Source organism: Etheostoma cragini, chromosome 17, assembly GCF_013103735.1.
Source record: "Etheostoma cragini isolate CJK2018 chromosome 17, CSU_Ecrag_1.0, whole genome shotgun sequence".
Classification (NCBI taxonomy): Eukaryota; Metazoa; Chordata; class Actinopteri; order Perciformes; family Percidae; genus Etheostoma; species Etheostoma cragini.
The window spans coordinates 20,026,266-20,040,688 of record NC_048423.1 but is presented as its reverse complement, the minus strand read 5'-3'; the positions used below and the strand labels follow the sequence as shown (position 1 = coordinate 20,040,688).

The following is a 14,423-nucleotide window of genomic DNA, read 5'->3' as shown; positions in this document are numbered from 1 at the left end:
TATATATCAGGAAAAATTTACTAGCCAATTGTATGTTGGTCTGTCCAATCTTTATTTTTTGAATAGTTGTTCTTTTATTCTATCCTATTTATTATTTTTTCTATATTCTGTATGTGTGCAATGTGTCTGATATTTTGCTCCTGCAGCACTGACATTTCTCAATTTGGGATCAATAAAGTCTTTCTAATCTAATCTAAAATGTATGTTACATCTGGTCTGGTGACAGAGACCCAACATCTGGAGGGAGCCAAACTCAATTATTTACAATGTTGTAGATATACAGTATGTTACAGTAGATATGCCAAATGTGCATGTATTTACTGTGTGTGTGTGTAAGTGTGTGTGTGTGTAGGAGAAAGTGTGTGTAGCCCATCATGCATTGCGCTTGCTTGTAGGACTAGTGCTCCATGTGTTATTGTACAAATACAAATCACTTAGGTGTCGGCAAATGCACTTCTGTGTCTATGAGCTTTCTGTGCGTGTGCATGCGTGTACTGTATGTGTTGGTGTGCCGACTTGGTTTGTGTGTGTGTGTTTGTGTATTTTACTGCGAGGGCTGATATAGTACCTCATTAGCTGATGTGGACACTAATCTCCTTTGTGGCAGTCTTTCATCCTTAGCGCAGGATTTATAGTCGCCCTCGGCTATGGCACACACTTCACATGCTGCCGGTGCAATACGTCAAGCTGTCATTGGCTGAAGCTACTTCCTGGTCACCCCCCCACTCCCCTCCCCTCCCTTAGGCTAAATGGTGTCTCACCTGTTAGGCAGCAGGTGTTCGGTGTGTTTAGCCCAAACTGTGGCGATGGAAGGAAGTGCTACATGACAGCGGGTCATGTTTGGTGTAGTCTGTGAGGTCCGGCTGCTGGCAGTCACACACTGCTTTCATGGCACAGGCCATGGTGCACTACTATCCCATTCATTTTTTCCACAGAGATTGTAATTATCAGTCTAAACCAGGAGTCTTATTTGTTTTTTAAGTCAAGGATCCCTTAACTGAGAGAGAGACAGAGCAGACCCCTGAGACATACAGTATATTGTATAAAATTAAGTTGCATATTAAACTGGGCCTACAATAAAGTGTGGGCAGCTTAATGTCTTTATACAAAACTTTTTAGTGGATAGAATACTACGCCAATAAAATAATTGATGGTATGATTTTATAAATCAGGTTTGCTTTATTGTGGCACAGTGAATAAGGATAAACTGTACCTGTGGAACAGTGATTTCCTCACAGATAGGCCACTAAGCCATCAATGTGTTTTTTTCACTAATAGGCTGATAGGCTCCATTTAAAAAATCAGTACTTACTTTATATTTAGATATTTACTTAGCGTGTATAGAGCCAACATATTTTCACATGTAAATCATTAAACTATGTGTTTATTTCAACTGAAACTAGAGTTGTCGTGGTTGGAAAAGTGGAAAGATGACCCAAAACGTCTTTTCATAGATGTGTTTACTGCAATGTATAAGTGTGTTTTACGATGCTTTACATGGAGTCTGGTGGGTTTAGTAAAAGCAATTTCACAGACATAAAAACTTTGCAGGTTAAAAAATTAGTTACCCTCAAAAAACATGTTTTTATTGGAAGGTGTGGTGGAGTTTCTTTGCAACTTACCTATCCCCCTATGACGCACCTGTCTTAGGTTATAGATGTGCAAAGTATTTTTTTGTTACGATAAACTTTTTAAATTTTGTACAAAAACTGAAGAATAAAAATCGTGGAACCTCTGTATGTATGTGTGTGCGTGTATCTTGAGAACTGTTCATCCGATCTACCTCACACTTGGATTCCTGGGTACCCAATGAACTTAGTGTTTGGAATTTTAAGCAGTTTGGACACTGTTGGATATTAATGAACTTCGAATAAAAGTAAACAACACACGCATAATACAGGTAAAAACAGAAAACAAGAGCAACCCGTGTGCAGCTGTGGAGAGCGGGGCTTCACGGCTCTCAGTCAAGCATGTCTTGGCTAAAGTTTTCGGTGTTGTGCCAAAAAAGTGATCATATGCCAAAAACTGATTGCTGCCCAACATGCAAATGATGACAGGATGTTTAGCTAGCCTGTCATTTACTAGTTAACGTTACAATGTTTCTGTTGCACAAGTAAAACTACTTTTAAATGTACACATGTTCCACCCAAACAAATTCCCTGCCCAGGCTATTTTGCTATTATGCTATTTTGCAAAGGCCCCGATGTGATTGGTTTTAATAAATGCCAATAAACCAAAGCATGTTTTTATCCTATCCCAGAATGCTGCGTGGACAGACCGGCAACAGTTAACTTCCTACGGACTGAAAAAAAAATAAAAAATCCACTGTGCCGCTCTGAGGCTACTGCTGGCAGCTACCGGTAACTTTTAAGGTGGAATGTTTTCTTGGATGTTACTCAGTGCATGCGTTGGCGTGGTGAATCCATGTGCACACCTTTGACAACTTTGACCATTCCAGTTGTTTTTGTTGTCTCTCTTGCATGGCATACTCTTTATTAGTGATAATTGGATCTTCAAGCGCTTTGGAAATATGAATTTTAATGGGATTAATATATATTCTATTCTTCACTTGGAGGGGAAAAAAAGGGGCGGAGGTTGGTCCCAGTGCACTCCGGCAGCACTAAACCCTTGGTCACAGGGGAGTAAACAATAGGCTGAGTGTGACGAGTTCATATTTCACCTCTTTTTTTAATGCCATCAGAACCCATTGTTAGACATTTACTGCCGATGTCGCCGGCTTATGTAGTGTGTAATTAGGAGATACAACACAGTTACGGCAGTTGTCATTTTTTTTAAAGGAATAATACAACATTTTCGGAAATGTGTTTATTCACTTAGAATGGTAGCGATCTCATCTCGGATGCTGCTACCTGGAGTAATGTACAGTCCAAAAACAAGAAGTGCTAACAAGACTAGAGTAAGTGGACTGTCTGATTTACCACTGGCTGTTCCTAAGATGGATGTGAGTAACAGACACCCCATCTTTCTCACCAGAGGTTGGGGTAGTGCTTGTTAATTAGCCTAACACATGAGCTGGTAATGAGTTTGATAACATCTCTATTTTGGACTATAGCACTGTTTAATCTGGAGTTGTTGATTGAGAAATACATTTCCTACCAGTGGTGCAAGGTTCTATTTAATAGTACACACAAAAACTGAAGAGGTTTACTGCGCCAGAAATCAGCTGTTCTTCTAAAATTTAATGTGTATGAGAGTATGCTCCTAGTGTACTTTTATTTTATCAGAATGGATGGATCAGTGGATGAATTCAGAGCAGACAGCTGTCAGCGAGCCTGTACGGTGATGGGATTAACATGATTTCTCTGTCTGCCATGTATACATTATATATTATATGTCTTATTCATGTCCATGTTAAAACACAATTCAAACAACATGCTATAGCTCCGTCCGGGGGTTTTGCGGTAGTTGTCGCCTTGTAGTCACATGTTACTTTCAGTAAAGTACCAGTAATGGTCTATACTCTGTCCAGGAAACAAACACAAACTCCCAGCATTCACCACTGGATTTTTCACTGCTTTATTGTCTCTCTCTCTCACACACACACAAACACACACACACAAACACACACACAAGCACCCAAACGCACCATTTACACATGAGCAATGACGCATGCATGCGGATATACACTCCAGCTCCTCAACAGACACAAATAGACACATACACAGATGGACAAACACACACTCAGATGCAGCAAAGACGCAAAACAAACACACACAGGGGTTTGGTGTCCTAGTTTCCATCTGTGGAGAAGCTATTCTCTCTCTCTCTGGCTCTGTCCTTCACTCACAAACTCTTTCGGGGGGGTTACTGTGGTCATGTGATACATTGCTTTGTGCGTGTGTGTGGATGAGAACAAGCGTTTGTATCTGCATGTGTGCATCGTTACTCATGTGCATATATTCAATTGTATGTTCTATGTTATGTCCATCCTTTGTGTGTGTATGTGTTTGTGTGTGTGTGTGTGTGTGTGTGTGTGTGTGTGTGTGTGTGTGTGTGCGTGTGTGTGGGAGCTCCCTGCCAGGCTGCTCTCTGCCTGCCTACGGTTCCTCCTCTCGAGTGCTTGTTTCACCATCAGAGTGTGATCTAATACAGGGATTACTATGGGATTAAGTGAGTCTCTTATAATATAACAGCTCACCACGCCATATCTCCACAACGCTGGCATCAACACACTCTAATGTCACACAAACACTTTCACCAAGGTGAAACACAGTAGAATAAATGGGCTGAGAAAAAAGTACACCAACAACAGGTAAATTGACAGGTGACACAATCTGCCCCAAAAACGTGGCGTAATCCTTTAAGATCACCAGTTTATGCCCATTTTTAGATTCATGTTTCGGTGTTTCTACTGCAAAAGCTTTACATGCTTTATTGTTCAATAAAAACGTATTCTTTCAAACTGAATATACATGTATTGCTTGAGCGTCTCGTCTCTTTTGTTCTTTTATTTTGCATTGGTAAGCGTTTGCGTGTTTTCTGCATCTGAGCGAGACTGACTGATTAGGTCTTTTATTTTATTTTAGTTTTTATGTGATTTCTGCCTTTGCGCCCGCTCTACCAACTAGGCTAACCGGCCACCTGACTGATAATATCTGATGAGTAACTTTTAATATCAAATCTGAGTAGAAAGACGTATAAATCTGGATGTTTCTGATCTAATAATGTCCATATGATTATCAACTCTTATCAACAGTGGTGAACCGGATAGTAAAGGTATATGGCTCTCACAAACAATAAATGTCCTCAAAAACCATCACAATGACGGATACTATTCCAAGGTTGTGCATGGTGCATGCAGCACTCAAACAACAAATGAAAAAAGGAAAGTCAGAATTCACAAATGTGAAAAAAAACTGTCAATAACAGAAATAAGATTTGTTTTTGTGCTGACTGTGAACAATTGCTCACACTTCGCAGGAGTGCACGAATGGCGTTTTTCCACTGCATGGTATCTACTCGACTTGCCTTGACTCTTTCATTACAAAAAACATTTGGTTGGTGGTGTCCTGGTTAACTGCTCCTCAGATCTCTGCAGGGTGAATCACGACAGCTACTATAGACTATCAGTCCCTCCTCTGCAGCGCTGTGGCTAGACTAGCAGACCACTACACCAGAAGTAGCCAGGTCCTGCTCTATGGGCCCCATAGTGAGGAAGTCATCATAAGGGTGAGGATGTATCGAGAGTTGTTTAGTGGCCCATGAAGCCACAAATTACCCGGATGATCGGCACTGTTTCCACACTGTGTAGATCAGGGAGAGAGCAGCATCTGACGGAAAAGAGAGACCAGTGTGTCTTTGATAGAATATATTAAAATATGATACATTCAATTTATTACTTAAGTTGAGAAGTATATGTTGTTTTGGCTTTTCTTACATAAACAAATATTTTATTGTGCTTTATATACAGTATAGATCCGTCATGTTGTACTCGGGTCAAATTGACCCGTTTTCCTATATCAATGTTCTTTTTAATTATCCACAAATGACATGACTGATTCCACACAATGCTCTTTGGCAATTACAAATCTTTACTTTCACTCATTTGGGGGTGTCTTATTCAATTTTATATTTATTCGAGGAAAAGAAATAGAAATTAAAAGAATTAAAGTCAATAAGTTAGTGTTACGTAGTGTTGAAAACGTCACATAAAGTGACAGACATTGGAAAAAGCGTCAAAAGTGTTGAAAAAAGGGACAAAAATGTAAGTAAAAGTTAAAAAACATTGATAAAAAAGCATCAACAAAAGTGATTTTCAATTTTGACGGGAAGACAACACAAGGGTTAAATGTGTGTTTGTTTGGGGGTGGCAGTACCTCAGTTCGTAGGGGTTGGGAACCGGAGGGTCGCCGATTCAAGCCCCCGTACGGACCGAATTATGTAGTGTGGATTGGTGGCTGGAGAGATGCCACTTCACCTCCTGGGCACTGCCAGGTGCTCTTGAGCGAGGCACCGTACCCCCCCAACCGCTCAGGGTGCTGGTCCAGCACTGGCAGCCCACTCACTAAGCCATCTCTCCATTTGTGCATGATTAAGTCCTGAGCATGTGTGTATTTCCGGCTTGTGTGTAGGGATTTCTAACAAAACAGAGTGTGAATTGTAATTTCCCCACTGGGGATCAAAAAACAGTATCAATTATTAAATAAAATTATACATTTTAGTTAAAAGAGTGGTATCGTGCTATGATGGCATAGGCCTATGTTATTAGAACTTACAATGAATACACCAACGCTTCTAATTTATTTTCATGTATTGGTTAATTTCACACAGGGACATTGCGTTGTGAAGCCAATATATAACATCCACATCCAATACCATTTAAAAAAAACAAAAAAAACAGGATGTGCTCTAATCAAATACACCAGTATCCTACACCTGTACGACAGAGCTGTATATTCAGAGAGGTATTATCAGACCTTAACGACGACACGACTCTTTTGCTTTAAGAGCTTGTTTAAAGGTAAGCCTGACCTAGCATACTGCTAAGTAAATCGATTTAACAGTTCCAAACTGGATATTAACGTCACTGCGTTCATCAGTAGTATTCAGGTATTTAAATTAGTGGGCAGTTTCGAATAAAGTCGTATTTTTAGGTGTCCTTGTTAATTATTTTAGCTCATTTAAACACAAAGACACGACAACACGCAGTCATTTTCCCTTTTTCAAAATATATTGACTCGTTTGCCAGTTGAAGTATCGGGTGAGCACGGGCAGCCATACACTCTTAGCCAGCACTGCAGGTTACGCAGGGGTCAAAGGGCCGGTGGTCTGTGCGGCCAACTGTAAGATCTTCTGCCAACCAAAATGTCTTGGATTGTTCTGGATAAATTAAGCGAATCGCCCACATGGGACGAATGCTATGCCACCCATGACACCGACTCGCTCTGTCCAGATGACACGGCGGTGATAACCCTGAAATCCGAGTTGGACGAGTAAGTGCGGCCACATTTTATAAATCTTTAAGTTAGCTAGCTTTTCCCATCAATATAGAGAAGGCGAAGGGGCAATTTAAAAAAATAAAACTAACCATACGGTTACTTAACTGAGCATTCAGGGCCAGTTTGGCCACTTGCATTGTCCAATGTGTCACATTTAACCTAACCTAGCTTGCTATCTATAATACCTTGGAATAAATGCAAATCTTTATGTTAGATTATGCTAACGTTAGCTACTAGTAACGTTAAGCTAGCTAGCTGTACCTCAACCGACGCCCCTGCTTATTTTGAACAACGACAACCTAGCTAACTATTACCCTCTTGTTTGTGAACGTTTTGTAAATTTTAATACTAATTTGTAATTAACGCTTTACACGTGCGTATGTTTTGTCGCATGTTGGCTAGCGACCTAGCTAGCTAATTGGCAACAAAAGTAAGGTTAGCATTTTCCGGGGTAACAGGCCACTTCTTTTTCAGCCAAATAAGCAACGCTATATCTTCTTTTTACAGGCGTGCAGGAACTCTTTTACAGTCACTGATAGGAACGTCAGCTAGCTAACATTACTCTAGCAAATGTTAATATAACGCCGAGCTAATGCTAGAGCAGGACTAAAGTTACGGGTTCTGCATTTACTCCATGATATGCAAAATCGAATTTTACGTTAATACGTAAAATGAGCATAACTATAGCTATATAACATAACCTACTGTTTTTTTAAATAAATATTTTTTAAATTATGTCTACTCTTGGTTACGTATTATCATCTAAATTGGTTCTTTACTTAATTATTCCTCTTTTTATATTGAATTTTGGTATTCATTTTGGCGAGTGTGTGTGTCCAGTTCAGATGAGAAACATCCTGTTGAGCTGAAGGATGAAGGAGGTTTTTCAGTTCCTTCGCCTCCCAATTCCTCATTCCCAACCCCTGCACCATCTTCGTCACCACCTCACAAGGCTTTGCAGACCAATTCTATTTCTCAAAATCAATGGAGAGACATCGGATATACTTCATCCCACCAGTACAAGGTTAGAGAGCACCGTGGGTTCAGAGCACCTGTTTTCATGCAACGCAGGTGTGGTGGCTGCTGCTGCTGCCGCTGCAATTGTAGCCAGAGGAGATTCAGGCCATGGAGATACAGAGCATGGAGACCCAGACAAAGGAGACCCAGACAAAGGAGACCCAAGCCAGCTAGGTTCACACCAGTAACATCATGGCAACACCTTCCTGTGACCATCCAGCCTACCAAGTGGTACCAGGTTGTCGGGAGAATGCAGTGCAGCCTGTGCTACGCCCAGGGATGGCACTATATGACGTCTTGGATGTGCCAGAGCTGCCAGGTGCCCCTGTGCCTGTTGCCATATAGGAATTGCTATGCGGAGTGGCACAGTCAGAAATGTTGAGTCTTTCCTGGGAGCAAACAGCTGTGAATGTTTATTCTCTAATTATTGGATACGTTCTTGTGTTAGTGCAACTTTTGTTAGCCTGTGGGCTTTTCCTGTTTATCCGTTATACTCAAATTTGTAGGCAACTTGCATGCTGCTGAGTATTGTAACACAGAATATTAATGTGGCGTTTACATGAGAGACACCGCTTGTTTTTATTCTCTCTGAGAAAATTTCTCTTCTAAGGTTCCTGTGGAAAAAATGTTTTTTTTGGGATGGTCAACAGGTTTGCACTCTGTTAGCTGTACATTCCCATTGTGACTACATATTTTAGGAACAACAATTTCCATTGGATTCTGCTGGTTCTGTTTCTAATTAAATTGTAAAAGTTATATATGGTTATTTTTGTTTTATTTCTGTAATAGACCACTTTACATGTGGGAGGCACACTGTAGTAGCAAAAAAGGTAACTGACCTTTAAAGTGCTCATATTATGCTCTTTCCTGTTCATAATTGTATTTTTACCACAATACGTTAATGTGATTTATAAAAAAAAAAAACTTTGTTTATTTTTGGCTAAGCTTGGACGATTCAGGGAAAAATATGAATACATTTTTTTTTTTTTGCTAAGAATTAATATTACGATTCTCTGCCACAATTTTTTTTTGACCATGGCAAAACAAATTGGCAGTACCAAACCGATTTTCTTTGGCACCTATAGCACATTGTTCATCACCACAAGTCTGTAAACATAGAGGCGCCAATGAAGAGAAGAGAGAGCATTGCAGCGCTTTAAAACATTTTTTATAGTCCGTTTAATACTTGCAGAAGAAAGTAGTACCAGTCAGCTTGTAAATTTAAATGAGAATCAAAGTTATTTAAAAGTTAAATTGTGAACAGGGTGAATCGAGATTGGGATTTTATAATTATTAATCGTGCAGACTTACTGCACATTGCTGCAGCTCCACTTGTCACCCTGTGTGTTGAGCTCTGTGGTAAGGCATCTGACTTCTGTTCCGCACAAGCGCAGTAGCTAGGTAAGGACTACAAGCCAGTCAGAAGCAGAGTATCAGCAGTGTTTCCCACAGAATAGAAAGTATATTTGTGACATCAAGGTAGATAGAAAGAAATAGAAATCTTTAGCCCAATAATCACAAATTCAATATAGGAATTTATCTGGCCTCATTATTACTAAGGTAGCCTAAGTGTAAAAGAAATTCTACAAAGGGAGGGGAAAAGATCAATAAAACCACCATATTTTAGTCAGTGAAAGGCTGCCGAGGAGAAGGAATTCATCTTACTAAAAACACGAACGAAATGTACCTGATGGCGTTCAACAAACTTAAAGATAAGACAGCTCTGAACTGATTTCATTCTGTGGATGTTAAATAGCCTAAGCCACAAAACATTAGCAATACTTTTCTAGCATCATTTTACCCCCTTAGAGCAGAAGTATCAAACTCCATTTCACTAAGGATAATGAGAATCACATCAAGGATGAGACATGGAGTTTATAGAAAATTCAAATGTCTTTGACTGTATTATTGCATGTTTCATATAGCCTTCTCTCTTACAGTCTGGTCGACATGAAGCCCTGAATAAGTCGGCAAAAAAGTTCCTTAGCCATTCTAGAATTTTGAAAATCAAGCAAGACAATCATTGTGAATACATTTTTAAAATGTAATCACATGCCCGAATTTGCAAATTCATTGCTTCTGGTTGAATTTCTGAGTGTCAAAGTCTGCAAATGCCGTTCTGAGTGTTGCTAATTGCAGTTTGAGAACAACTTCCCGTCTTTTTGGTGTGACATGCAACTAAGCGTCAAAGCGTACGGTGAGCCTAAAATTGACGTGAAAATCGAAGTTTGCGACGGGCCGCATTGGGCCCACGGGCCTCGGGCTGGTCACGTCCCTTAGGGGCTCCGTAGCGATACATGTACAAGTACTTCAAAATTGTGCTCTAGTACTTTCAGTTGAAACAATCTAGTTGATCAACGGAAAAGGATTCCGCAACAATTTTGACTGTGAATCGCTGAGGCCATTTCTCAAACATTTGTTGCTGTTCTTTTCCATATAATTGTAAATGAAATCTTTTAGGGTTCTGGACTGTTGGGAGAACATAGCTAGTAATTTACAGATTACACCTGTGATGGGCAGTTGTCTCCATTTACAAAAAAGAACTGTATAAACAATATGCTTAAAAACAAAAAACTGACTAGTTGCAGCCCTTGTTATGTTCTAGCAATGTTGTGGACAAATATCCATGACTTTTATGTGAAATATTACTCAAAAAAATGTGGAGCAATTTGAAATTTAATGTAATTTGAGGAAAATACAAAAAGATCCCTAAACCAGTGGTCTTCAATGTTTTTAGCCCAACCACCCCTCCACTGATAAAGAGACGGAGCAGGGACCCCCACCCCTAGATTTAGCTTTACTAATATGTTGGATTCATTAATGTATATTTTCAGATATAGATATGTGTATTCATTTAAGTGACTTTTGAACTGATAAACCGTAACTCCGTGGAGCCCCTAGGGGTCCCGGTCCCCCTGTTGAAGATCTCTGCCCTAAAAGAGGCATTAAAATTCCTCTATGACTACATACTGTAATATGGGGCTTCACAGTGTATTGTTTTTTATCGTCATGCCCATATCAACTGGCGCGATAAACACGTTGCGAAAGTCTAAACTACACATCATGTAGTAGACTTTTTGCAACGGTGGTGCCTTTTAGATGCAATTCAATATTCAATTTGTTCCATCAAAGAATTTTGGAAATTATTTCTTTTCATTTGTTTTGAATCCAACAAGGAACTTTTTCATTGTAACATTGTTATCAGGATGTTCAACAACGTGATCTCATATTTGCCCCATATTGTGCTATCGTGCAGCTCTGATACTGTAGCTACCAGTCTCTGCCTGCCTGTCAATGTATGGACAAGTAGACCAGCACGGCAGGCTGGGTCTGGCAGCCGTCCACCTCGGCGGTCTGGCTGCAGGAAAGCGCAGATTGGTGGATGTCTTCACCAAAGCTATCATGTCCCACAAGAGGCTGCGTTTTGCTTTCTTTGCTTTGTGTGTGTATGTGTGTGCGCGTGCACACACTCGTTTTCCCTCTCCCTGGTGGTGCAGGGGTGTTTGGCAGGATAAATATAGCCGCGTTGGTGTAAAGCTGTTTTTCTCCTCGGCTTTTGTAGCTTTAATCAAAAGCAATCTGGAGGAGGGAGAAATGGAAAAAGGGAAAATGGGGTATGAGAGAGAGAAAGGGAGAACAGAATGATGGAGGGAGAGAGAGAGAAGAAGGGTAAGAGGAAGGGCGGTGGGTGTGCTGTGCGGCTGATGCCAAAGTGTTTTATTTAAACTCTCTTTTAAAGAGTTGTTGGGGAGTGTTCAGGAGTAATGAGAGCCCTGGTGGCTGGAGGAGAGGGACTGACTCAGCCCTCCATCCTCTGTATCTCTTTATCTCCCGCCCAACCTCACTTCCCCCGTCCAACACAGGAGTAGGTCTTGACAGTAGATCTGCGCAATTTGAAGAAAAAAACAAATACCACGATATATGTTATCAAATATGTCAAAGTCGAAATTGTAAGGTTGACTATCGGTGCATTTACCAAATATGTACACAATGAGATACTACATAAATAAACAATGACTAAGTGGGTAAAGTCAAATAATAAAGTGGAAGTGTCCTTGGACAAGAGACTGAACCCCGAGTTGCCCCTGATGCTATGCGTTGAAGTGTGAATGTGTGTGAGTGTTTATCTGATGAGGAAGTGGCACCTTGTACGGCAGCCTCGGCCACAGTGTGTGAATGGTGAAGGGTTCCTGTATGATTTAAAAGCACTTTGAGTAGTCTTTAAGACTAGAAAAGCGCTATATAAATACAGCACATCTATAAAACAGGTAAAATTCATAAAATGACATCACTTTACTGTATCGCAGCATTTAAAACCAGGAAAAGACATTGCAATTTCACAATATTCAACAGTTTATTAGGATATCTAGCCTCATATATCGATATAACGTCAAAATATTGCACAGCTTTAATTTTTTTTACTGTTTGAAAAATGCGGTAAGCAGTTACATCTTTGCGTAATAAAGGAATCCTGCACTTTCTTCTTTCTCCTACATCAACAACATTCTAAGAAATAAATCTTAGAAATAACAGAAAAGGTTCTGGCAGCTCATTACCCCGAAGCTAAAATGTTGTGTATAGCTACAGCATTTTTTTTTTTTTTTACATTAACATGAGTTCCCCCAGCCGGCCTATGGTTCTCCAGTGACTAGAAATGGTGATAGGTGGAAACCGAGCCCTGGGTATCCTGCTCTGCCTTTGAGAAAATAAAAGCTCAGATGGGCCGATCTGGAATCTTGCTCCTTATGAGGTCATAAGGGGCAAGGTTACCTCACCTTTCTCTGCTTTGCCCACCCAGGGAATATGCTCCACCCATGAGAAAGAGACATCATGGCTTTCAAACAAGCAAAGTGGCAGTTGGTCTAGGCCACACCCCCAGCCTCCACCTTGCCCTATAATTTCTCTAAATTATTCACTCAGTTACAAATTATTAAAGTAACTAGTTACTTCGGAAAGTACATTTTTAAATGAACAAATGTGACCCCACCTCCATGGCTCTTTGACGGAAATGAAAGTACATGTGCATGATAAATTATTTATGATATATCAGAATTTTATAATGAAATGGACACGTAATACATTGGTAAAAGAAACAATGTTCACAAATCTAAACTACTTTAAGGTTGCTGTGGGACAAAGTAAGACTAGCCTCCAATCAAATGCCATGTCTGTAGATATCATGTTTATATAGTGGATCCAAACAAATATCACAAGAGATGTTTTGGAACTTTTGATATTTGTTGCCCCTCATCTTGGCTCGCCATACCTGTCTCTTGTTGACTGACTTGCTTGTGTTGTTCGTTTTGTGTTCCACTATGCGGGCTTTCTAACCCCCGCCCAACTCTACTCTCTGATTGGCTTACCATGAAATTTAACTCAACTTAAGCCAAATGTCAGCATTTATGTGCTTGTCCAGACCTAGTTGGTCTTATGAAAAAATAGTACAATTAATAACAGCATTATTAAGATGGGACGAGTAATCAATTAGTGTACTCGTTACCAAAAAAAGTAACGCCGTTAATTTATAAAAGTCCTACATTGAAAGTGCAACATGAGTAAGTTAGTAAGTAAACTAAGTATCATCAGGAAAATGTACTTTTAGGATTAAAAGTAAAAGTAGTCAATGAGGAAAACCCCTCACTTTTAGAATGTAGTTATGTAAATTTTGTGTTTAATGGTCTAATCATTTCAGCTGGACTTGTAGGCCGTTATATTGTTGGCTAGTTTCATTTATAAATTATAATACAAATGAAACTAGCACGTACTTTATAATAAAGTACGTGTTTTGTGTGCAAAATCTTAATGTGTAAAGTAACTAGTAACTAAAGCTGTCACATGAATCTAGTGGAGTAAAAAGTACAATATTTCGCTCTGAAATGTAGCGCAATGGAAGTAGAAAGTGGCAGGGAAAGAAGACTTAAGTAAAGTACAAGTACCTCAACATTTGTTAAGTACAGTTCTTAAGTAAATATACTTGGTTACTTTCCACAACTGCCTATAATAAGAAAGTATTTCCAAAGTTTTTATTATAGACAAGATCTGGAAATTTTAAAGATGCTGAAACTAATAAAAATGTATTTGTTGATTCATATTAACAAGCTTTATTCTAATTCTCATGTGTGCACATGGTAAAAACATATTGCACGTAACACAAACCACCCGTAATACACCATTAAACGAATGCACAATCTCCACAGCTTCAAGTAGCATTGTTTAAAAAAAAGTTACTAATTACTTTACAACTTAAGATTTTTGCACCAGAAACACATGTAGTTTATAAAGTACAACGTTTTGTTATAAATCACACTACCTGACAATATAACTACAAGTATATGTTCAAAAGTTGTTTTGGTCATGCAACAGAAAAAACCTATTGGACAGATAGTCTAGCTAGCTGTCTGGATTTACCCTGCAGAGATCTGAGGACCAGGTAACCATAGTCCTCAG

The 14,423-nt window shown here is 39.5% G+C and overlaps 2 protein-coding genes across 7 annotated transcripts in view; both read left to right on the top strand.

Moving 5' to 3' along the window:
* The window catches only part of LOC117960400 (regulating synaptic membrane exocytosis protein 3-like), a 139,315-nt gene that overhangs the window by 54,827 nt on the left and 70,065 nt on the right, over nucleotides 1-14,423 (top strand). The window lies entirely within an intron of this gene.
* Nucleotides 6,385-8,734, top strand: LOC117960407. Of its 2 annotated transcripts, XM_034898295.1 has the most exons (4): nucleotides 6,385-6,508; nucleotides 6,764-6,953; nucleotides 7,800-8,111; nucleotides 8,142-8,734. In XM_034898295.1, the coding sequence occupies exons 2-4, from the start codon at nucleotides 6,826-6,828 to the stop codon at nucleotides 8,356-8,358; spliced, it is 657 nt and encodes a 218-aa protein (XP_034754186.1). In that variant the 5' UTR covers nucleotides 6,385-6,508; nucleotides 6,764-6,825; the 3' UTR covers nucleotides 8,359-8,734. The 2 variants fall into 2 exon arrangements, with proteins under 2 accessions (XP_034754186.1, XP_034754185.1); XM_034898294.1 differs by lacking the exon at nucleotides 6,385-6,508 and having other exon boundaries at nucleotides 6,570-6,944; nucleotides 7,800-8,734.